The sequence below is a fragment of the Sinocyclocheilus grahami genome, unplaced genomic scaffold (genome assembly GCF_001515645.1).
Source record: "Sinocyclocheilus grahami isolate Dianchi unplaced genomic scaffold, SAMN03320097.WGS_v1.1 scaffold1365.1, whole genome shotgun sequence".
NCBI classification, from domain to species: Eukaryota; Metazoa; Chordata; class Actinopteri; order Cypriniformes; family Cyprinidae; genus Sinocyclocheilus; species Sinocyclocheilus grahami.
The window spans coordinates 70,276-92,788 of record NW_015506544.1 but is presented as its reverse complement, the minus strand read 5'-3'; the positions used below and the strand labels follow the sequence as shown (position 1 = coordinate 92,788).

The 22,513-nt window shown below is 36.5% G+C and overlaps 3 protein-coding genes across 3 annotated transcripts in view; 2 read left to right on the top strand and 1 right to left on the bottom strand.

The window, feature by feature from the left end:
• On the top strand, nucleotides 1-7,388 carry LOC107569618 (ligand-dependent nuclear receptor corepressor-like protein). Its single transcript, XM_016255736.1, has 3 exons — nucleotides 1-7; nucleotides 4,175-4,244; nucleotides 4,925-7,388. Exons 1-3 carry the CDS (start codon nucleotides 1-3, stop codon nucleotides 5,988-5,990), a joined length of 1,143 nt encoding a protein of 380 aa, XP_016111222.1. The 3' UTR covers nucleotides 5,991-7,388.
• A 2,293-nt stretch (nucleotides 7,389-9,681) lies between these two features.
• Nucleotides 9,682-16,158, top strand: LOC107569620 (uncharacterized). Its single transcript, XM_016255738.1, has 2 exons — nucleotides 9,682-14,233; nucleotides 16,018-16,158. Exons 1-2 carry the CDS (start codon nucleotides 9,910-9,912, stop codon nucleotides 16,029-16,031), a joined length of 4,338 nt encoding a protein of 1,445 aa, XP_016111224.1. The 5' UTR covers nucleotides 9,682-9,909; the 3' UTR covers nucleotides 16,032-16,158.
• Nucleotides 16,159-19,450: 3,292 nt separating this feature from the next.
• Nucleotides 19,451-22,513, bottom strand: part of LOC107569617 (condensin complex subunit 3-like) — a 12,563-nt gene continuing 9,500 nt past the window's right edge. Inside the window, exons 8-13 of the mRNA XM_016255735.1 lie at nucleotides 22,433-22,506; nucleotides 22,151-22,321; nucleotides 21,842-21,968; nucleotides 20,127-20,168; nucleotides 19,970-20,039; nucleotides 19,451-19,880 (exon numbers count right to left, since the gene is read on the bottom strand). The gene's annotated coding sequence lies outside the window, so the exon portion shown is untranslated. The remainder of the gene's footprint in view (nucleotides 19,881-19,969; nucleotides 20,040-20,126; nucleotides 20,169-21,841; nucleotides 21,969-22,150; nucleotides 22,322-22,432; nucleotides 22,507-22,513) is intronic.

Below are 22,513 nucleotides of genomic sequence, written 5' to 3'. Positions count from 1 at the left end.
ATGGATGGTAACCACAAAATAACCATGGTTTTGTTACTTCAAATAATAGTTTACAAAGAAGTATTAAGATAATATTTTTTTGTGGTTATAAATTCAGACCTAAGCCAACAACAGCCTATAAAAGTACTTAAAATGCATTATATAAAACAATGAGGCAATAATGATTGGTTAATTAATAATTAAGTGGTTTCAGTGAATAACACTGTTAATGTAATACAAAGTAAACAATTTATGTACATTACATATTATTACAAATGCTTGCAAAGGGAGCCAAAGGCCTGGTAACTGCTGCTGTTACACTTACAGGACGATCAAGTCCTTTAAAATTGACCAAACATTTAATTCAAATATTCACTTAATCTTTAATTTTTGGCCACCTTTTTGCAAAAGAAATGCAACAGCCTCAATAATTTCTTCAACAAAAACATGTGACCATCACAACCCTTACAAAAAAATTAACCATGGTTTTACTGTAGTAAAACTGCTTAGTTTTCTTTTGCGTAATTTCTGAATGCTTGAGACAATAAAATCAATCAAACAACTGTATTAATAATATAATAGCCATAGGTAACTGTCTAGAGCAGGGATCCTCAAATCTGGCCCATGAGATCCACTTTGCTGCAGAGTTTAGCTGTAACCCTAATCAAACACACCTGAGCATGCTAATCAATGTCTTCAGGATCATTCGAAAATCACAGGTAAGTAAGTTTGATCAGGGTTGGAGCTAAACTCTGCAGCGCATTTGCCCTCCAGGGCAAGATTTGAGGAACCCTGGTCTAGAGCTACAATTGTAATTTTGTAAATAATACAATATAATTACAATTTATTTATTTACTTTTATATTTTATTAAAGTTCTATTTTGAACCATATAGTAGGTGTTTTTCTTTTTTACATCCATAATATTTGGGGGAGGGGCACAACAATACAGTTCTGCTTAGGGCACCCATTTGGCCAGTAGCGGCCCTGCGCACACACATAATGCCAGGTTCACATTACTCCGTTTGCAGTGCGAATGTGGTGTGTATTTTTTCAGCGCTCATGTTAGCAGATTAATAAAGCGTGCACACTGCACACGGTTGCTGTCTGGCAGTGCGTTCCAGGAGCGGTGTGTCTGCAGCAGTACAGAGATCGTTTCCGCACCGAGTCTACTTTTGCTGCGCTGCAAGCACTGAATTAAATTAACAGCACATTTTTTTGCAGTAAATATGAACATGGATTAACACGAAAATGTAGTAATTACACCATAAATGCATATTATTAAAGTCTACTGTGTTTCACAGTAAACACATTTGGCTTTTTGGCTAGGTTTAAAGGGAAAGAGCACTTTTAGATAAACAAGGCAATAATAGATGGCACTTGTGGAGGTAGGAAAACGAAGTTCTTTATGAACCGCAGGATTGCTTGTAATAAAGATTTCAATGCAAAAGGAAAGGCAGTAGAGCTGACTATTTCTGTCAATGGTAAGTTTGTGATAGCGTAAGAAAAGTAGTTTAAATGTTTTGCCACTTGCTTGAGCAACTTAATATATAAATCTAGAAGTAAATGCAAAAGTAAAAAGCATTGAATAATGTGTTGCTTCTATTTATTGTTTAAACATGTCTGTGAAAGTTTGTATTACTGTACTGTGTAAAAAAAAAAAGAATTGCAATGCTGAAAAAGCATTTTCAGTGACAATGTTTGGATTTGAAATCAAAATAATGGATAAATGTTGTGATTGTGGTAAACCGCCACGGATCAGTAGCGGACTCCTGTGTGAAAGCTGCTTCCTCTCACAAGAGTCACCTAAGAGGGGAATTCCCCCCATTTTCAAAAATGAAATTCAGGCCTGAATAAATGTCTAAAAATCCTGATTGGAGTATCACTATAAATAGTTATAAATGATAAAAAGATCGGTGATCGGTATCGACAGATAATGCTTTCTGTGATCGGCCTCAAAATTCCTGATCGAAGCACCCCTTAAAAAAAACAAAAAAATACTAAAACACTCAACTGCTTTGTTTTATAACATCTCATAAATGCAACAGACCACTTTATTAACTCCATAAAATGCCTAGCTTTATGAGCTGACCAAACAACATGCCTAAAAGTGCTTGTAAATATGAGGACATGGCAACACGCGTTCTAAAGCAGCCTCCCGAGCATAAACAAAACACATGTCTGTCAGCGGTAGTCAGTGTTGGGCAAGTTACTTCCAAAATATAATACGTTATATATTACTAGTTACTGTCTTTTGAAAGTAATTAGTTACTTTACAATATTACTGTCTCTGAATTGTAATGTTACACTACTTTTGAGTTACTTTCACCAAAATATCCACAGAAGTATTATAAAATGCCAAAATGTAGTTTATTGCTGCTCATTCTACATTCAGTGGAGGGTAATGTGGTAGGTCTATATAGCATAAAATATATGAAATCATATTTAGATACCGGTATGTAGGTCTACATTAATGTTACGTTGTAGTTTAGGTTATAAAAATACAAGCACAAATCGCATTATTACATTCATAACACCGGTAAATAAAGCGAAATATTATCATGTACAAACAATAAACACAATACCTAGCCTATAGGCTAATTTGAACGGTTTCAGAAGAAAACAAGAACGAAAAATATAAGTTGCTAAACAAGCCAAAATGAATTAGGCTAATTCAATGCGAAACTGAAAGCAAACGGCTTTCTCGCGCAGCCTACCTCTCTCATTCGGCATTAATCCAATTAAATGTGTCCATATTTGCGATGTATTTGAATGCTAAACTATTATTTATTATGTAAAACAAGCTTACTTAACTCACTTAAAAAAAAACTTAAAAAAAAATCTGTTTGGCCCGAGCTCAGGCTGATCGGCACGGATTGTAATACGCAGTAGGCTACGCACTATTTAAATTAACCAGTGTATCTATGTTTGGTTGACTATTTTATTCTGATAATGAACAGGCTGCAACGTTTGCAATGTTGTATGTGTGTGCGTGAGGCGCCGGCGCGATCGAACAGCAGAAACAAACAACAAAAAAATACTGTTATTTTTGGTCATACAGATGTTTACTTTATTTCTGTCATCTTGGTTTCCTTTCCGTTGACTTTCGTAGAGCGCCGCGCCACACAAATAGCCTGTGAACCAAACTCAGCAGCATAGCCTATCTCTCAGTCTTTTCCTTTCATTTTGTTAACCTGTTAATTAGGCTAAGTCAAATATTTTGCATATTCATTTATTTTATATATAGACTGATTGAATAAAAACAGATTTTGTTATTTTTAGTTAAACTTAATTTTTGTTGCTTGTCTGCGCTCATCCGGTGCCTTTTTTCACTTCTCTCCGATAGCTTCCTGTTAGTGGCACCAGTCCAGGTGTTTCCAGGTTTTTCTCGTGATATTTCTCCATCTTGACTGAATCACTTTTGGATCTTTAATAAGAATCAATTCATATTCAATTCAGATTCATACAGTGAAGACAATATTTTAGATGCACTTGATTATTCAATTTCTGTAGTAGGCATTATTTCTTACTACATGTTAAATAAACCTACTGTAGCTGAAAATCTTTTTTTCAAGTTTATTTAATTTGTATTTTTGTTTTGTATGTTTGTTTGTATGTTTTTGTTGTGTTTGTAATTTGCTTTGTTATTTTTAATAACAAAAATAAAATAAATGAAGTGAACATTTACATTTAAAAAAGTTAAAATTTAACTTTAAAATGAAGTTAAATAAAATTTCTTATTCCATGAAATAGGGCTGTCACAATATTAGATTTTTCACACCATGGTTATTGTGGCATATCGATATATTGCGATTAGGGCTGTCAGTTTAACACGTTAACTTAATTAATTAGTTATGAAATAATAAAGCTATGAAATAAAAAGATTAAAATATTTTAATTTAATTATATTTTGAAAATATTTATATTTATTTACATGCTGAGTACTCCAAGTTGTGTGCTTGACTGCTTGACAAGAAAAGGTTGGTAATAAAATGGTAACATTTTGACCAGTAATATTAATGAGCTTTTTATTCCAGAAAATATAAATTTTATTTCCGAATCTTTTTAATTTGTATCGTATCTGATTGTTTTGTGTGAACAAATTCTACTCCTCATACATTTGATGCGTTTTATTGTGCATTTCTCCTCAAACTTTATTTGTTGTTGTTGTTTTTTTTCATGTATTACCTCTTGTAGTTGGAGTACTTGACCTCTCTAAGAAAAACACATCAGCAGAAAATGAAACTACTCAAAGAAAGGTTTCAGGGTGAGTACTCCAAGTTGTGTGCTTGACTGCTTGACAAGAAAAGGTTGTAATAAAATGGTAACATTTTGACCAGTAATATTAATGAGCTTTTTATTCCAGAAAATATTAATTTTATTTCCGAATCTTTTTAATTTGTATCGTATCTGATTGTTTTGTGTGAACAAATTCTACTCCTCATACATTTGATGCGTTTTATTTTTTATTTAGTGGTTGTTTTGTTGCACTGCCAAAGGGTTGACTCTTTTCTAACTTGTTGGAAGGTAACGTCACATTTACCAGCAGTCAGGGGCTTTACTTGTTCCTTTGTACCGCCTGTATTTATTCATTTGTTTATTGATTTATTCGTTGATTTATGCAATATTTTCACATGAGAAAAAAGATACAGAGTCGTACAAAATGCGTCTGCATTGCAAAGATACTGGAAGTAATCCCATAAGCGCTTGTCTTTCTCCACACAATTGACGAGAGACTGTCCTTCCAAGAAGTATCGTTTGCATCCTAAGGCCAAAAACAAAAAGTGTTTTATTCCCAAAAAACTCGAAGGCTTTGTGTTATACAGACAATTGAGAAGCGAGTGATGTTACCAAAAGACAAGGCAGTAAAGGAGTGGACCCTGAGTGTGTCCTGTCATTGGTCCGCTCACCCGTACGTTTCTCATCCTCCCACCCACCTCCCCTTAGGAGACCAATCAGAGAGGACTATTTGGATCGCAGCTCTGAGTTTGCAGAAGGATTGCTCTCTAAAGCCTTGAAAGATATTCGGTCTGGATCACTGGACATTCACAAAGCAGCCATACTATACGGGATACCTCAGAAAACCTTACAGTTTCAGACAGAGTCCTTATTGCCAGAGTGGAAGGCAGGGAAACCATCGATTTTTGGTGACAGTGTCAAGGGCACAGAGGCGGTGTGCCCAACCAATGACACTCGACTCGTCCTGCAGAAGGTAGCAGCATGGGCTCGCTCGCTGTCAGAGCAGTCTGAAGTAAGAAAATGTAAATTTACGTCACCAGAGCACACCGAGCTAAAGTTCCCGGCAGCCGTGACTGCCTCGTCATACCTTCACCACTTAACCTTGCAGAGAATGGTCTCGCAGCTACGGGAGCAGAACGACGGGCCTTTCGCCAGTACCGAGCCAGCCACATCTCCTCAGAGTTCTGCCACTGGGCCAGCTGTGCACATCCGAGTCCCTCAGGTACGCTTAAGTGCTCAGCCCAAAGCCCAGCTGGATCTGGCTGGCCTGGTGGATGCGGTATACCAAGCCAACAAAGCCTCTGATGGCTCCACTGCTTTCCACAAGCTGAAGACCATTCTCCCTAAACAGGGCTTGATCGAAAGCCACTCGGGCGTCGAGTCACGTCTACTCCAGGGTGACATGCCTCCACTGGGTCTGAACATGAAGAACGGGAGCGTTGGTGGAAGCGTCACTGGAAGTGTGGTTGACAGTGGAGATGATGACCGTCGAGACAAGCATCCACGGAAAAAGCGGGGCCGTTATCGGCAATATGACCACGATATCCTGGAGGAGGCCATAGCCATGGTGATTAGTGGGAAGATGAGCGTGTCAAAAGCTCAGGGCATCTATGGGGTGCCACACAGCACCATAGAGTACAAAGTCAAAGAGCGAACGGGCACGCTCAAGACCCCACCAAAAAAGAAGCTCCGCCTTGCTGAAGCAGCAACCTCAGGCTCAGAAAAGTCAGGGACAACAACCAATGCCTCATCTACTGCCTACAAACAGTCTTAACTCAAAACCAAAACCTCAACTATTTCCTAAAGATGGTTTTAACTAAACCTTACCTAAACTACAGCCAACAAGGATTTTATTTTATTTTTTAAACATGCAGTCAGGACCTCATTCAGACTTGGAAGATACACTTGAATCCTCAACCGCAGGTTAAATGGTACATATTATCAAGTTACAAAACATGCCTTTAAAAAAATCTATTCAGGGGTTTCACTGTGGATATCTATATGAATATATTTAAAATATTGTAAAGCACTGTTGATTTTTAAGTGAATTACTCTTTTAAAACTAAGAAAAATAATATTCAGGTTTTGTTCATACATAAGATAGTCTCAGCTTAATGATTGTTGTATGCACCTTTCACACTAATTAGTCTCTTTGTAGTGACTGGTCATTTCATTTGAAGTCTATCAACAGTATTTTTTATGGTGTCTATGTGACAGCATGACTGTAACATCTCTTTTAACTCAACAGTGGGAGATGTCCATCCTTATATGCAATGGGTAGATATAGGTACGAGTTTCCACTCCAGCAAAGGAACAACACTATTATTTAAATAGCACTTTTTGAACTGTTATGCTTATTGGCCGGTTTTATTGTATAACATAGATAATTATATCAGTTTCATGACGTATTAATGAAGTACATTAATCAGGACTGTTGCCAGATCATTGGAGTGAAAGCTTGGACCATCTCAGGCTTTTTGTGGATGAGACTTCCCACATTCTGCACTGATAGTGATTTTATTTTTTATTTATTTATTTTTGGTAAGTTCAAATACTTATTATTCCACACACACACACAACATTGCTTAATTTTTTATTAATGTCTTGCCCTTTTTCATTTCACCCCTGCAAATCTGCTCAGCAAATCATTTGGGGTAAGTTGGAAATGCAATGTAATGCTGCACAGGAAAAAAAACGCTTGATGGCAGTATCAGTGAATGTTTCCTTTACACTGAACAATAGAATACTTTTTCAGCAATTAGAACTACTGAAATCCTCACTCAGTATTATTTTTTCAGATTTGAATTTCTTCTTTATGTTGTGTTGTTCCTCAAACTAAATGCATCCTTGCATTATCTGTCTGCTGAAACCAAATGAGTTCAGGGTCATTTTGCCTCTCCACTTACACACTCCATGAATGAAGCAGTTCAGAGTAGAGTGCTGCTGAACACATGGATCAGAATTTCTCCTTGTCCATATTTCATGATGCACTTACCATGGGACTGAAATGCAAAGCCTGATTCAAGTGCTGCTCTGAATTGCTTTGTTTTTATGTCCCGGTTTCTATAGTTTTGCTGCTCTTGGTTGTTGTTTTGTTAATGCTACTGATTACTATAACTTTTAATGGCCTATTATACAACTGTTTCATTTCATGATACTGGTAATTAAACTCCTCAAGTCCATATTAATAGCATGGACGTTTTTTTTTTTACTGTATTTAGAAGCTTGTATAGTTGGAATATAATATTGAGTTGCACACATACTTGTGATACAGGTTCTTGTTTCGTACTTGCTATGAAAAATATTGCCATACACTGACTTTGAATGGCATCTTTTTTTCAGTTATCTGATTCACAAGTATAATTGTAGAGCTTTGCAAAGTGTAGCTGAAATGTAAATTTTGTGATTGAAGCTTGGGAAATATTAACATTTCGATATGCAATGTTAATGTGTTTATCTTTGTGTTGGGAATGTTCTGTAAATGGTTTACTCTTGTTGTTTCTTAAAGTTAAATTCCCCTTCCTTAAAAAGAGAAAACAGATTTACTAATATACTAATTAATTTAAAGCATTTATCAAAACGCCCTGAATGTTCGTCAAAGCTCTTAAAATAACAATTCCGTGCCTGCTCTTACAGCTACTGCTCAGTTATTTTGCAGGCCAGTAGCAGTTTTACATAAATCTTTGGAGAGAAAAAAAAGTAGTATTTATATACTATTGTGGATCGTATATAATCTGTATTATGGATTAATATACTGTTACCACAATTACCAATGTAACTTAAATTTTTCATTTTTTTCTCGGGGATAGATACGTCACAGGCACATTTTCACTTTTAATGTAAAGGGTGGTCATGTAAGACTTAATGCCATGCAGATTTTTAAAATAATATACATGTATATTGTCAGTGCTGTGCTCTCATTTTCATTATATAGGATACTGTTAGGTTTCCTTTGGGGAATGCATATCTGTTATTTATCTTTTGTGTTCTAATTATACTTAATATTGTGTCTTGTATAATTTCAGTCCAAAAACATTAGTATTCTCAGGGGAACAACAGTCCTATTGAAACATAGCGCATGATCGTGTTAGAACTGTTCTTTTATATCAAAAGAAGGGCCCTTAGGATTCTTTTATAGAGCCAAATATGGTTCATTCAAAGCCAATTTGTTTTCTCCCATATTATGGGGACCGTTTGTTCAGGAGTGGTTACAGGCATATAAAATTATTTAAATTGGGTTTCTCAAAACAGTTTGGCTTGATTTATAGATGGATCATTAAATAGATCAATATCACCAATTTAGGCCTTTCCAAGTATGTGTAATTTCATCTTCATAACAGGTGCAGGATATCATTGAATCATTTTGCAATCAGTTATTTATGCATATTTGTTGCACTGATTGATTTTGTATTATTCCCTCTAATTCTAATATCTAATTGTACGTGTTGGGTTATTCCTTTCGAAGTAATCAGAATATGAAGTTTAAATGTGTTAGTTTTGTGTTGAAGCACTTTGTTGCTCTTGCACATTGATATGTGAAATGCTTTACTGCATTTGCATGCATACGTGAGTTTCATGACCTGTAACGTTTCTCAACATGTGACTTTTTTTTAATTTTTTTTTTTAATCCCAGGCAGATTGATATATATTTAATCTTGATAATGTTTTGATCAACTTGAAATGGGGGAAAACTAAAAGCTAATTGGTCATTTAAGCATGTATTTGTGTCTGAAATATATTTGGTGTGGTCTCATTTGTAACATTTCAGGATTAGGGTAAGGTTAATCAAAGCAAGAATTAAATTAATTGTAATAAGATGGAAACACTGAAGGCATATTACTCCAGTGTGTTTTAATATCCTACATTTAAAACGGCAATTTACAGTATATACTTTTTAATTTTTTATTCTCTAACGTTTCCCTCCATCCCTTAACAAATCTGTATTACCCCTTGGGGTCGTTTTATTTTAATTTCAAAATAGACGACATATTGCCTGCAAATGTTGTTGGTTTGTAATTGGTTTTATCAAGAGACACATTGATTCATCAGGAAACAAAATTATTCAGGTTTGATTTAAAATAATTAAATATTCTTCATAGTTTTCCAGAGTGTAAGCGTTTCTACAATCGCCATCCTTTGCCTTCAAGTTACCAATAAAAAATTGTTCCATGTACAGAGTTGCTTGTACTTTGTTGTAAATTTCTAATACATGCATAAATTTGACCGAGGTGGAATATTACTTTATCTGTGGCATTTACAAATTTTTAATTCTGCATATATATGACCATAACATGCAATGCGATGCCATGTGGTGCCTTTAACAAAATGAGGAGTGCTCTTTTAAATATAGCTATGCAAACTTTATAATTCTGGAATGTCTTTTTGGTAGGATTTTGTTAATCGTTTAATCCAATTCAAATGTATTGCACATTACAACAGAGTACAAAATAAAAAGAGATGAGAGGTGAAGCTCAGCTCACATTCATGAAAAGCTAATTATGTCAGTGATTGAGTAATGACTTAACACAATTTATTTATGTAGTTCCTTAGGGCCAAGTGTGGAAGACCGGTCCAGACTGGAGAAGGAAGGTGGTTCTAAAGCTCCAGTGGTCTGGAGAATCACTGTGTTGGAGAAGGTCCTGTCTTCGCTTTGTTCCCATCATAGACCGCTACTCTATCATTTTTTAAAGGACATGCAGGAAGATTATAACATCTCTGTAACACTGCAGGATGCTCACAGAAGACAGTTTAAGGCTGGATCTCTCTGTTGCCATGCTGATAAAAAATCACTTAATGAGGCCCCAATACTTTCATTAAGTGACTGCTCAGTAACTGCTGGCATTTGCAGAAAAGCTTGTAGGCTTCCAACAAATGCATTTTCTCCTCTATGCGTCTGTCTGAGGAACATTCATGGCAATTCCTGCCAAAATACATCTATGGCTTGTGTTGGCCAAGGTATCTGTTCTAATCCCACTGTTTGTTGTACTCACTCAAAACTACCCTCATGCCAGCTTCAGCACAATGGTGATCATACCTACATTTCTCATGTAAGAGAAACTTTAATCACCCATCAGGGTGATTGTAACTCTCACAATAGATGCAAAGGAAGCCGTAGCCCCTCCCCACCACCACTATCACCAAAGCCAGTGGACCTGGACTGTAAAATGGCTGTCAAGTCCAGTATCTTACAAATTCAGGAATGCAAGTCATTAAACATGGCACCTCCTTCTCTCTTACCTCACAGAACCGAGGATGAAGATACAGCTTTGTACTCTAAAACTTCTCTTCGTGTGGGATCTCCTGATGAATGTTGTGAAAAGGTTGTACTGTTGCATACACAAGCAGAGAAGGAGAATGATCACCAGTGTGGGTCTTTTATAGGAGATCTAATGGATAGAGTCACTGAAAAGCTCAGAAGTATCCAACCTTCAGAGAAGGAACAAAATCATCTTACCCATGCCAGTCAAATCTCCAAGACAGATGACACACATTTGACAGAGATAATAACAACTGTGCTACACAACCGTAGTGACAAAGATTACAACCTTAATGAGCTTTTACGACAGCATGTAGCCACCGAACAGCGATCCCCTCAGACACGTTCACGTAAGAGACTGGAAACGTTAGTTGCCATGAGCAAGTCACCTGATCTTCCATCATCAAGAAGACAAAGCTTACAAATCAAAAGAGATCTGGCCAGACTTAGTCCATCATATTTTAAGAGGAATATAGGGTTTGAGAGAGATAGGTCCTTAAAAACTGTTAAAGCTGCACAGCTAACATGCTGTCTTGTTGAACAATCTGATTGTAGAAAGTTGGACAGAATACCTAGGACAGTGGACTCAAAGCCTGTAAAAGATACCTTAGAAAATTTGACCATATATGCACAAACTAAGGAGACACCAAATAAACAAAAGAGCCAAGAAACTCAACCCCAACATGTATATCTTGAAGAACCACTGCCTCTTGATGAAAGGGCACAATTGCAAACAACTGATAGTGACCGGAAGGTAAAAGCAAAAACTCATGTAGAGAAAAATCTGACTGTTCAAGTTGGAAGAGCCAGACGAAATATTGTACCACCTCAGCGTTTCTCTTCCTATGTTACTGAGCCACGGAAAATGTATTTTGCAGCCTGTTTTTCAGAAAGTATATTCACCAAGAATCCCCCTAAGGACAGTACCTCAACAGCACTTGGCTCTACAGAAGAAATTGCCTGGCCAAGTAATATATGTGACAAACAGCCTTTTCAAACTGAGGATAAACGAGAAGACCGTGATGTGCCACAGAACATAACTTCATCAAAAGATGCAATTTCATCCAAAAAAGAGCCACCGTGTGAGCACAAGGATAATGGAAGGAATCCTGATAAAGAGAGTGCAAGAAAAAGGAAACCATGCCAGAATTCTACTTCACCATCAAAAAGATCTAAACGCCATAAGACCAACAGTCTAAACACTGACTCATATAGTCCTACTAAAACTATGTCTGACTTTACTACCACTGAGAGTGGACAAGAAGCTAAAGCAAGCCTGTCTGGACTGAAATATGATAGTCCAATAAAGCTCATGTTTGTTTCCTCTGTGACCGGTGAAGACGGTGTAAAATATACTCTCAAAGCAGCTGCCTCAGGCTCCAATTCCCATGGAGAGATGTTTGATCCATGCGTGGAATCCTCATGGGCAGGTAGTGCCATCGATGAACATTTCCAGGATTCAGTCCTTGAATCGGCTCCAGAGAGAGTTGTTGAACATGGTGGGAAAAAGTGCACTTCATCAAAAGTGGTTTCACTTGATGCGTTATTGTCCAGTTGTTCAAACAATGAAGATGAAATCCAAGAAACACTACCAATTTTACATCAAACAACTCCAGTAAAAAGGCGTCCTGGGCGCCCCAAAAAAATAGGACCACATATTGTGAAGTCTGTGAAACGTCCCATCGGCAGACCTCCAAAACCCAAAATAGCTTCAACTGGTACAACCGGTTCCAGTGCAGTAAATCATAAGACAACAGAAATGTCTTCTAAGGATGATGGAAACAAAAATCTAAAAATCACCATAGTGAATGGAAGATCAAGAAGGGCAAAAAGAGTAGTTTCTGAAGATTTGAGCAATATCCCAGAACATCAACATGTTTTTGAACTATTAAATGGTGGCACGTACAGTGAAACATGTTCTGGAAAGACTAGTAGTAATGATCAAATGACCAAGGAACTGCTTAAAGATCACCATTTTGTTATGCCTATTGAAGACAGGAAATGTGTCTCTTCGAGCAGCAACATCAAATGTCAAAGACAGAGTGACACAGCAGTGTCCAGAAAACCAGGAAGACCTCCCAAAGTCAAAATTTCTGGGATCTCTGTCACGGTCACCACAGGGTCACCAAGGCAAAGAAAGATACATATAAAAAGGAACACAAAAGATTCACATCTGCTCAGAAAGTCTCTTCTCGTTGAAATTCAACCTTCCAAAGAACAGAAGACAATCTGCAATCCTACTGACATTCACAAGGATATAGTGGATGCACCAAAAGAACATAGTCAGAATACCAGAGGGCAGCTCATACCAGTGAGGCATTCTGTTAGAGAACGGAAACCCTCCGTTCATTTGCTCCACTCTGTCGCTACTGCTAGATCCAGCGCATTGGTTCGCAGGTCACGAAAACTACTGCTTAATAAGGTTAGCTGTGAGTCCAGCCAGAATACAAAGAAAAGACAAGAGCAAGAAGAGTTCCAAAAAAATGCACTTTCCACGAGGACCAAGAATGTCAGTTGCATACAAAATGTTAGTTTTTCTACCATTTCGATGGACTCAATTTTTTCATCAAATGAGGGCTTCAGGTGGTGGCCCACCTTAGCATCACCTGAAACTTTAAATGAAGAGTTATCTAGGAGGATCAGGCTAATGTCCAACACTTGGGTATCAGATGTCCTCGAGGCTAACAAGTCAGGAGAGCTTAAATCAGATCTTAAACCAAAAACTTATGAGAAGTTTAGAGGTTCTGCTAAGAAGTCTGCTTCTGCCATCAAAATGCTTTTTGAAAGAAACTATAATATGGAGAAGCTCTGTACTTGGTTTATGCAGTCCACAGAAACTCAGTCCCTTGCTATTGTAAAGAAGACCACTGCAAGAAATCCCAAGGATGTCTTTCACTACAACCTCAGCAGACCCAATTGCAAAGGCAATGTTTGCCCAAGTCCACAAGCAGAGAGACTCAGGAAGCATGTCAAGAAATTTGCTAAAGTTGTCCCAAAGAGTCCGTCAATGCACAAGCAAGCACAAGAAATGCTGTCCAAGTCAACAAGGTCACAAGCCAAGAGAAAGCTTTTTAATACATCATTTAAACAGAGGCATGATGTTAGGCATAGAATGTCTAGGTCTAGAAGCACATGGGTTGTCTATAAAACAGCTCTGCTTGGTGCAAGGCTAAAGTTTAAAACCAGGCCTAGGATAACATTAGGAGGTGATATGGCACACAAAGTGTTTCGTGACCAGATGAGGTCAAGGACTTCAGGTGCTGAGACTCTAGATTTATGGAAAGAAATGCCTAACCTGGTAGGTAAGACATCCAGACCAGTCACGAAAGTTCAAAATGCATTAAAGCTTCTAGTCAAAACTCCTCAGAAAATTAATGGGATTGCCAATATTTCAAAGCAGAACAGAATCAGCTCCAAAGCTTGGAGTCCAGAGTCCCTAAAGCAGTGCAGGGTGTTTCTGAAAAAGATCAACTCCCCAAACACAAAGTCAGCGACAGAGGAATGTAACATTTGCACAGTAAAGCTTTATGATGTCTCACATCAAGAGGCGAATGAGGATGTTTTGGTGGGAGGGACACCTCCCAGTACAGTTAACTTTCCAATACAGCTGCACTCATCCCCAAAAAGCCAGAGCAAGGGAGGAAGAAAAAGAGGCAAACGGAAAAGTTGGAGCACAAGTCCATCTCCCCCAACAAAAATGCTCAGACAATCAAGGAGCAGCAGGGGTGTTCTAGGAGCAAGGTGGTGTGACTTTGTGCTCGGTAAGTCATCTTTTAGCATTATTTTGTTATGCCTGAAACATACTCTATGTAAGTTCGCAAGTGCAAATTCTAGGTACAAAAGATCGGTTTTGAGTATCATAGTGTTAGATCATGCCTCCACGCCAGAAATATCTGATCCAGCACCAGACACCAGATTCTGTCAGAAAATATGTTTTGTCTGGTAACAGAACAACGAGTCACCAAAATTGTCTAATACCCAAAATCTGTTAACGAGTCCTGTCTCGTACTCCAAACTGTATTAACACTCTTCTATAAGCCAAGAAGTTGACTGAGTAAAGCCAGTGAAGAGCAGAAGCAGGAGATGAATGATGATATAAAAGGAGCAGAGTTTATTGAATAGTCTGAGTTGCGTATGTTTCTATGCTCAGACTTCGTCTGAAAAATACAAATCCAACAAGTGTTATTACACCACAAGCAATAGCAATGGAAAATTATGGCTTCACAACATCGTCCCGTGACATTAAAAACCATGAAGACATTCTCTTGTCTAGTACACAAGGACAGATATCCCTTGAAACCACACAATCATAAGACTGAACAACGGAAAAATTATATAAAAATAATAATTTATGACTAAGCAATTAATGAATCAAATATACTAATCGAAATTAGTTTATAAATGGTTAAAATTATTATTATTATAAATGATTATAAATTAATGAATAAATGGAGAATAAACAAATATAAAAAAGTAAAACAACACAAATATATTGTTGCTCTCTTGTCTAATACCCAAAATCTGTTAACGAGTCCTGTCTCGTACTCCAAACTGTATTAACACTCTTCTATAAGCCAAGAAGTTGACTGAGTAAAGCCAGTGAAGAGCAGAAGCAGGAGATGAATGATGATATAAAAGGAGCAGAGTTTATTGAATAGTCTGAGTTGCGTATGTTTCTATGCTCAGACTTCGTCTGAAAAATACAAATCCAACAAGTGTTATTACACCACAAGCAATAGCAATGGAAAATTATGGCTTCACAACATCGTCCCGTGACATTAAAAACCATGAAGACATTCTCTTGTCTAGTACACAAGGACAGATATCCCTTGAAACCACACAATCATAAGACTGAACAACGGAAAAATTATATAAAAATAATAATTTATGACTAATCAATTAATGAATCAAATATACTAATCGAAATTAGTTTATAAATGGTTAAAATTATTATAAATGATTATAAATTAATGAATAAATGGAGAATAAACAAATATAAAAAAGTAAAACAACACAAATATATTGTTGCTCTCATGAAGCAAAACAGTTTGCATTTGAGGATCCTTAGATCTTTTGTTGGCAGAGCAAGTTTAAAGATATTTTTTTTCTAAGTTATACTTAACTGAGTAATAACCCATCCAGTTTAACGTCGAGAGATATTTGAATGTAACTCACTCAAAGTAGTACTGAGGTTTGTTCCTGCCAGACCAGTGCAACAGCCCATGTCAAATAAGTTCAACCTGACTGTTGTTGACCAAGCACTCCTATCTGCATACTGGGATAAATTATGTTTCTGGCTTCTGTAAAGAATGCTTTGATATTAGATTGAAAAGTTAGATTTTTTTGCCTTTGCAGTGTTTACTTTGTATTGATTCTGGTAGTGTGGTACCATTATGGTCTGCTTTTCATATACTTATATATGAATACTAATAAGTATACTTATTGTTTTTTTTAATCAGATAAGGGTTTAAAATCCGCACGTTCTGTATATACACCATTTTCTTTGAGAACTCAAATCTAAATGTCTGCAATTTGTGCTTTTCAGGGTCATTGAAATAACTTGGGACCAGTTTTTGGGGAAGACATTTTCTTGAACTCTATCATAAGGTGCCTTTCAACAGTGGTCTGGCTGAGTATCACAAGCATTATGACACGCAACCTCTGCAAGCGTCATGTAGCAAAAAAACTACTTTAAGACACTTGTTGCACTATTTAAACTTTTGTTTTTATGTTTGTAAAATGTTTTATTTACCTTTTAAAGTCTACTTTGAATTTTAATTTTGATGCAGACCATGAGAAGATCTAGTTACATGAAGGAGAATCAAAGGTTACAAGAGCATTATGTTGTTTGGTTTGCCCAAATCTCATAGCGGAGTTTAACATTTAGGCAAACTTTTATATTATACTGGAGAAGACAAGTTCATTTAACTTTTTTTTTTTTAATATATTTTGTTGTAAGAGATCTTTAAATGGGATTTTTGTGAATATTTCCGTTTTTAAACATTGCTGAACTTTTTAAGTTGGGAATATATTTGTCTTTTCAGTAGCAAAAAAACTACTTTAAGACACTTGTTGCACTATTTAAACTTTTGTTTTTATGTTTGTAAAATGTTTTATTTACCTTTTAAAGTCTACTTTGAATTTTAATTTTGATGCAGACCATGAGAAGATCTAGTTACATGAAGGAGAATCAAAGGTTACAAGAGCATTATGTTGTTTGGTTTGCCCAAATCTCATAGCGGAGTTTAACATTTAGGCAAACTTTTATATTATACTGGAGAAGACAAGTTCATTTAACTTTTTTTTTTTATATTTTGTTGTAAGAGATCTTTAAATGGGATTTTTGTGAATATTTCCGTTTTTAAACATTGCTGAACTTTTTAAGTTGGGAATATATTTGTCTTTTCTTATGTGCCGTTAATGTGTCAGACAAACTACCCACTTAAAATGATTACAATGCATTATGGAATTTGAAAATGGTGGTAATGTCTCCGTATATCTCCTCTTATCCTGTATTTATGGAAACCTCCTGTGAATTTAGACTCTTTGCCAAGTTGTGGAAAATCATTTAAGCATTAGTTTACATCCAGGTTCATGTTCTTGTTGCACTACCGAACTGCTACCTGTTCCGTTTTATTCCTGACTAAAACCATTGTTATAATGTAGTGTTTTTGGTGCAATGTTTTGCTCTCAGAAAGATGTAAGATTCTATTTTCCTTTCTTTTAAATTAAAAGCTTTTAAGATGATCCAGAGGCAAATGTTCCACATTGTTTCTTAAATACAAAAACTTATGTTGCGCAAATCTTAATTTGTGATCTATTGCAGTATGTGACACCTACCTCCTGAAATCTACTGGTAAGGAATGGTAGATTGGTCTAAACTGATAAACCCTTTGTTGTAACCATGTCATTCATTTAGACCGCTACCAAAAACATTCTAACTGTTTATACAGCCTGTATGTTTGTTTAGTTAGTTATTTAAATACTGTGTTAGCTCTAGTTTCCGTCTGCTGTTACTTGTTACCAATCTGTGGCCCTGCCCCTGAGTATGTAGAAGGTTAAAATTGCCCTATTATGGCGTTGATGTCCGCTTAGTTCATTTAGGTTCCCTGTAACAAAACTGGTGTACAAGTTTAGTCAGTGCTACACTTAGTCCACCTTAGATGTAATTAGATGCATAAAATGTTTGTTTGTCACCTAGTTTATTCTATTAGATTTAAACCATTGTCTGGATATCTGTCAGCTAGAGGCGCTTGAGAAACTGCTGAAATATACATCATATACATACTCTGTGCCAAAATAAAGAGGCTTCCATCAACTGCTTTAGGGCCTCAATAACCATTCAACCTGCTGGAGTAATCCAAAAACTGTGTCAAAAGTACAGACAAAAATGGTGCATTATCTTTATACCTATTCCAACCATATGCTGGAGTTGAAGCTTATGAAAATTGTCAGAAGGCCTTCTGTATATTGTCTCATGTTCAGATCTGCCATTTTGAAGTTTTGGCCACTGTAAACTTGTTACCTGGTTCTATATGTTGTACAAAAACATGCAAATTATGTACATGCATTGTATTTTCTCTGTTTTTATACTTGCCTTCAAAGAAGTCGTCTCAATCGTTAGAACAATAAAAACTCTTGCAAACATTTTGAGTAATTGTGTTGTAGGTTTAAACATTTTTAGTCAGACTAAAAAATGTATACAAATGAAAGCGTTTTTTTACTTTCAAATATTAGCCATTATTAAAGGGGTCATTTAATACTGCTAAAAAGAACATTATTTGGTGTAATGAAATGTTTATGCGGTTTAAAGTAAAAAAAAAAAACATTTTCCACATACTGTACATTATTGTTTCTCCTCTATGCCCCGCCTTTTTGAAACATCGATTTTTACAAAGCTCATCGGTCTGAAAAAGCGAGGTGTGCTGTGATTGGCCAGCTATCCAATGCTTTATGATTGGCCGAATACCTCAAGCGTGAGATGGAAATATTACGCCCTTCACCATACTGTGATGCCATGTCCGGCCAGAGCGACGAGACAAAAACATTAAAACCCATTACAAACGAGGCATTTGTTGCATCAAGTGGGGACTTAATTACTGATTATAATGACTTATACGTGTTGCATTGCATCGCGCCACGTAAACAAAACTATGTCTAAAGCCTTTAAATGAAAACGTACTTACGTGAGTCAGAACTGCCGGCATTTTAGTCTAACGTTACTCTCCCAGGATCAGTAAACAGTTCTCCATAAAATGCGCTGCACACATCTGGATATTTGGGTTAAACTGTTCTGGCACGGTATTGCAAGTACAACTTAACCACTGATTTGTAGTCGTGTCCTCTTTTGGAAGACCAAACAAAGTAGTTTCGCTTTCACAACGAAAAACACAGCGGCCTAGCGGAAGCCCCGGCTTAGTGTGAGCTGAGGCCGGGATAGAGTGAGCTGAGGCGGCGGGGTCGAGAACGGCGCAGCCGACGGATCCGACGAATGAGCGGCAACCACATGTGACGACCCTGGGCTGAACTCGGCTTCGTCCACGGTGAAAGTTGATGTATTCCCTCAGCGACCAGCACAGATCAGCTCTAGGCATGACGAAGCGCATATCGTCCTCTTTTGAAAGACCAAACAAAGTAGTTTCGCTTTCACATCGAAGCACACAGCGTCTTCACGACATGGCTGCAGCGTCAACAATACTAGAGTGAGAATAAAAATTATGCCGCCTTTCTTTGCGTGAACATTTGGGCAGCGTTATGCAAATCTTCCCAAATAGTGAGGTAGATATGTGGGGGCGTGTTAGAACGAGCCGTTTTAGGTAGGCGTGATTGAATCTTAACTTTTATAAAGAATATCTCTTTGGATTTGAGACTTTAGTCTTTGCAACTTTACAGATCTTTTTTATGCACCAAGAGCTTGTAACACTCCAAAGAGAAAGGAAAAATGAAATCGCATCATATGACCCCTTTAACATACACCAACTGTTTATAGTAGGATCAGTTTCCTTAAAATACCCATTATAAAAAGGGAATAGTTTGGCTCACTAGCTCTTACACATTTTTTAGAACAGCCTTGAGCAAGTAAATGAATGTTAACATGACTCCTACCCAAAGATAACCTCAAGTATGACATTCATTTTGACAAGACCTTATTCCAGGTTGAAACTGTAAATAGTCAGACTAAACGGTTACACTAGTCTCTTTGTATTAAAATTTAGCAGTATATAATTTCTTAGGTAAGTCTAAAGAAGCTGTAGAATGTAATGGGGCAAAAGTGGACCTTAAGTAATCCACTCTTATGAACCATTGGCCTCCTGGTTCATAAGGGCAGTCAGTTTATCCAAAGCAGCAATCTTGGCACGGCGACTTGGTGACACTGATGGAGGTGCTTCAGGAACATTCTCTTCATCACTATAGAAAGATTAGATGGACCACAAAAAGATAAGCAAAAATGTACATTTGAAATTAAAACGATTAGTTAAGAAGCAGAATAAACCAACCTTTCATCAGAGGACAACTCTGCTTTCCTGGCTTTCTTCCCATTCTTTGCCGTGGAAGCTTTTTTCTGGCCTGAAACACAGCAGAGTGAAAGTTAATACAACAATCACATAGGAGAAAGATTCACTTGTTGCATTTTACCAAATTAAATGACTCCACATATTTTTGCACATTTAGGTTTGCTCTCCTCTTTGTTCACCTCTGCAAGGATTCACAGATAGTTTTGTTAATGTAAATTACAATGAATACTATAGATATATAAGAAAACCACTTAAATTTTTATACTGAACCTGAGAGAGAATCAACTATCAGTGTATTAATGGACAAAATGTGCCCCCGGGAATGGATTTTAAAGGGTGTGTTTTAACCTTTATGAGGTTTTTTTTCTTACTAAGTAAATGTACACAAGTGTATTGCTTATTTACTAGGGCTGGGTAAAAAAAATATATCGATATCTCGATTTTAATCTATTCTCATTTTTACGGAACGATATCGATTCTTAAATCCCAAGAATCGATTATTCTAGCCTGTTTTCAGTTAATGGACGGAAAGTTGAAGGGCACCTCCCATCCAATATATCGCAATAAGCATTGTGCTTTGGTGCTTTTAATATGAAACAAAGTCTCAGATTTCAAATTCTATCCATTGTATTGCTGTAATTAAACAATAAATGCCGTTTTGGCACTGTTTAATGTGAAGTGACAGATCGCTGTAGAGCGGCGCGCCTCAGTTCAGTAAAAGCGGCAGCGCGAGGCGCACGTGAACTGATCATCTCCACATCAATACCAGTTTCAGCACAAAATAATCATGACTAAACATCCGAAGTTAAAAGAAAGAGTACAACTTTACAATCCTTATCCTGTCATCTCTCAATTAGTGTTTCAGCCGAGCAAAGACGCCAATATAACGCTTGTAAACAATGTCACGTAACGTCAAATTTACCTCAGAAAAACATATCTAAAAGAAAGAGTACAACTTTACAATCCTTATCCTGTCATCTCTCAATTAGTGTTTCAGCCGAGCATGTCTTAAGACGCCAATATAACGCTTGTAAACAATGTCACGTAACGTCAAATTTACCTCAGAAAAACATATTCGGTGACCATAAACTCATTAGTCAGATAGAAAAATACACTGTAGAGAGGGGCATTTTGCTAAATATATGCACCATATAACATATTCATTATAATTTTTACTGTTCTTCAATGTTTCATTTATGTTTTAATAAATCCATCAAGTTTTTGACAGCCACCATTTAAATGTTTATATTTAAAAAAACGAATTGAGGTATTATGTAGCTAATTGTAACTTTATTATTTAAAAAACTTCATTGTGTAATTTTAACAGTTGTATATTAGCCTACAAATCAGTCAATTTTAACCTTCAACATTATAGTAATGTAGTACCAACTGACTTTCATGTATATTTTACAGCATTAGTTGAGATTTTTTTCCTTGAGAAAATTTGACATGTACTGTACCTGATATGTATCCAAAATAATCGATATTGAATCGAATCGTGAAATTTGTCAAAACCCAGCCCTATTATTTACATCAAATACTTTAATTCAATCAATGTAGAATAATGAATTTGAACAATTTTAAACATTATATAATTTACACAATTACATTAAAATAAATAAAATAATATTATATATATATAAATATATATACACACACACACACACACACAGTTATGTATAATAAAGTATTATGAATCTGCACAATTATTACAATTATACCCCCTCTCTTTCAAACTACTTCATAGTAGCTCCACCAACACTCGCCACAGAGTGAATTCACATACTAAACTATATGGGTCTAAAAACATCAATGTTAGATGGATAAAGACTGGTAAAATGTGTTAGCTAGTACCTCCAGTGTTCTCATCCAAGGTAAGCAAAGTTGTGTCCTGATTACCGCCTGATTTGGAACAACGATCTCCATTTAGCTGGTTACAAAGCTTCTCAATAACCCTTGTACAGTACTTATTTTTCACTTCCTGTAACCCACACACACTCAAGAGAAACAGTCACTCAATCATAATTGCTTACCTTAATGGCAATCTTATCTGACAGAATATTTCATTAATTCACATCAATTTCTGCTTAATCTGCAGCTTTTATCCAATGCTTCTTTTCAACCATTTACAAATTCACAAAAGATACATAACTATGGAAGTACCCGTAAAATATATTTTAACAGGAGTTGCAATTCACTGTTAGCAGGTCCAGGTTCAGTGTTAATCTCTAGCCAGCTGAGAGTTTTACAGTACAGATGCATCTCAGGAGCAGAAATGTCCCTCAAGATTTTATTACAAATACGCACTGCCAGAGAGTCATGCACAGACACAGCCTGCAAAAAAAGTTCATTTACGAATGAAATGATCATTTACATAATACATAGTGATTTGAACACAACCCATTAATGTTATTTTTGCAAGCGTGCATGTATATTCAAGTGTACCTGTACGGCAGCAGGTTCCACAAGAGCGCTGGGTCATGTTAGTTCAACAAACGGTTCAGCCACGTTGGATGCGACTAAACA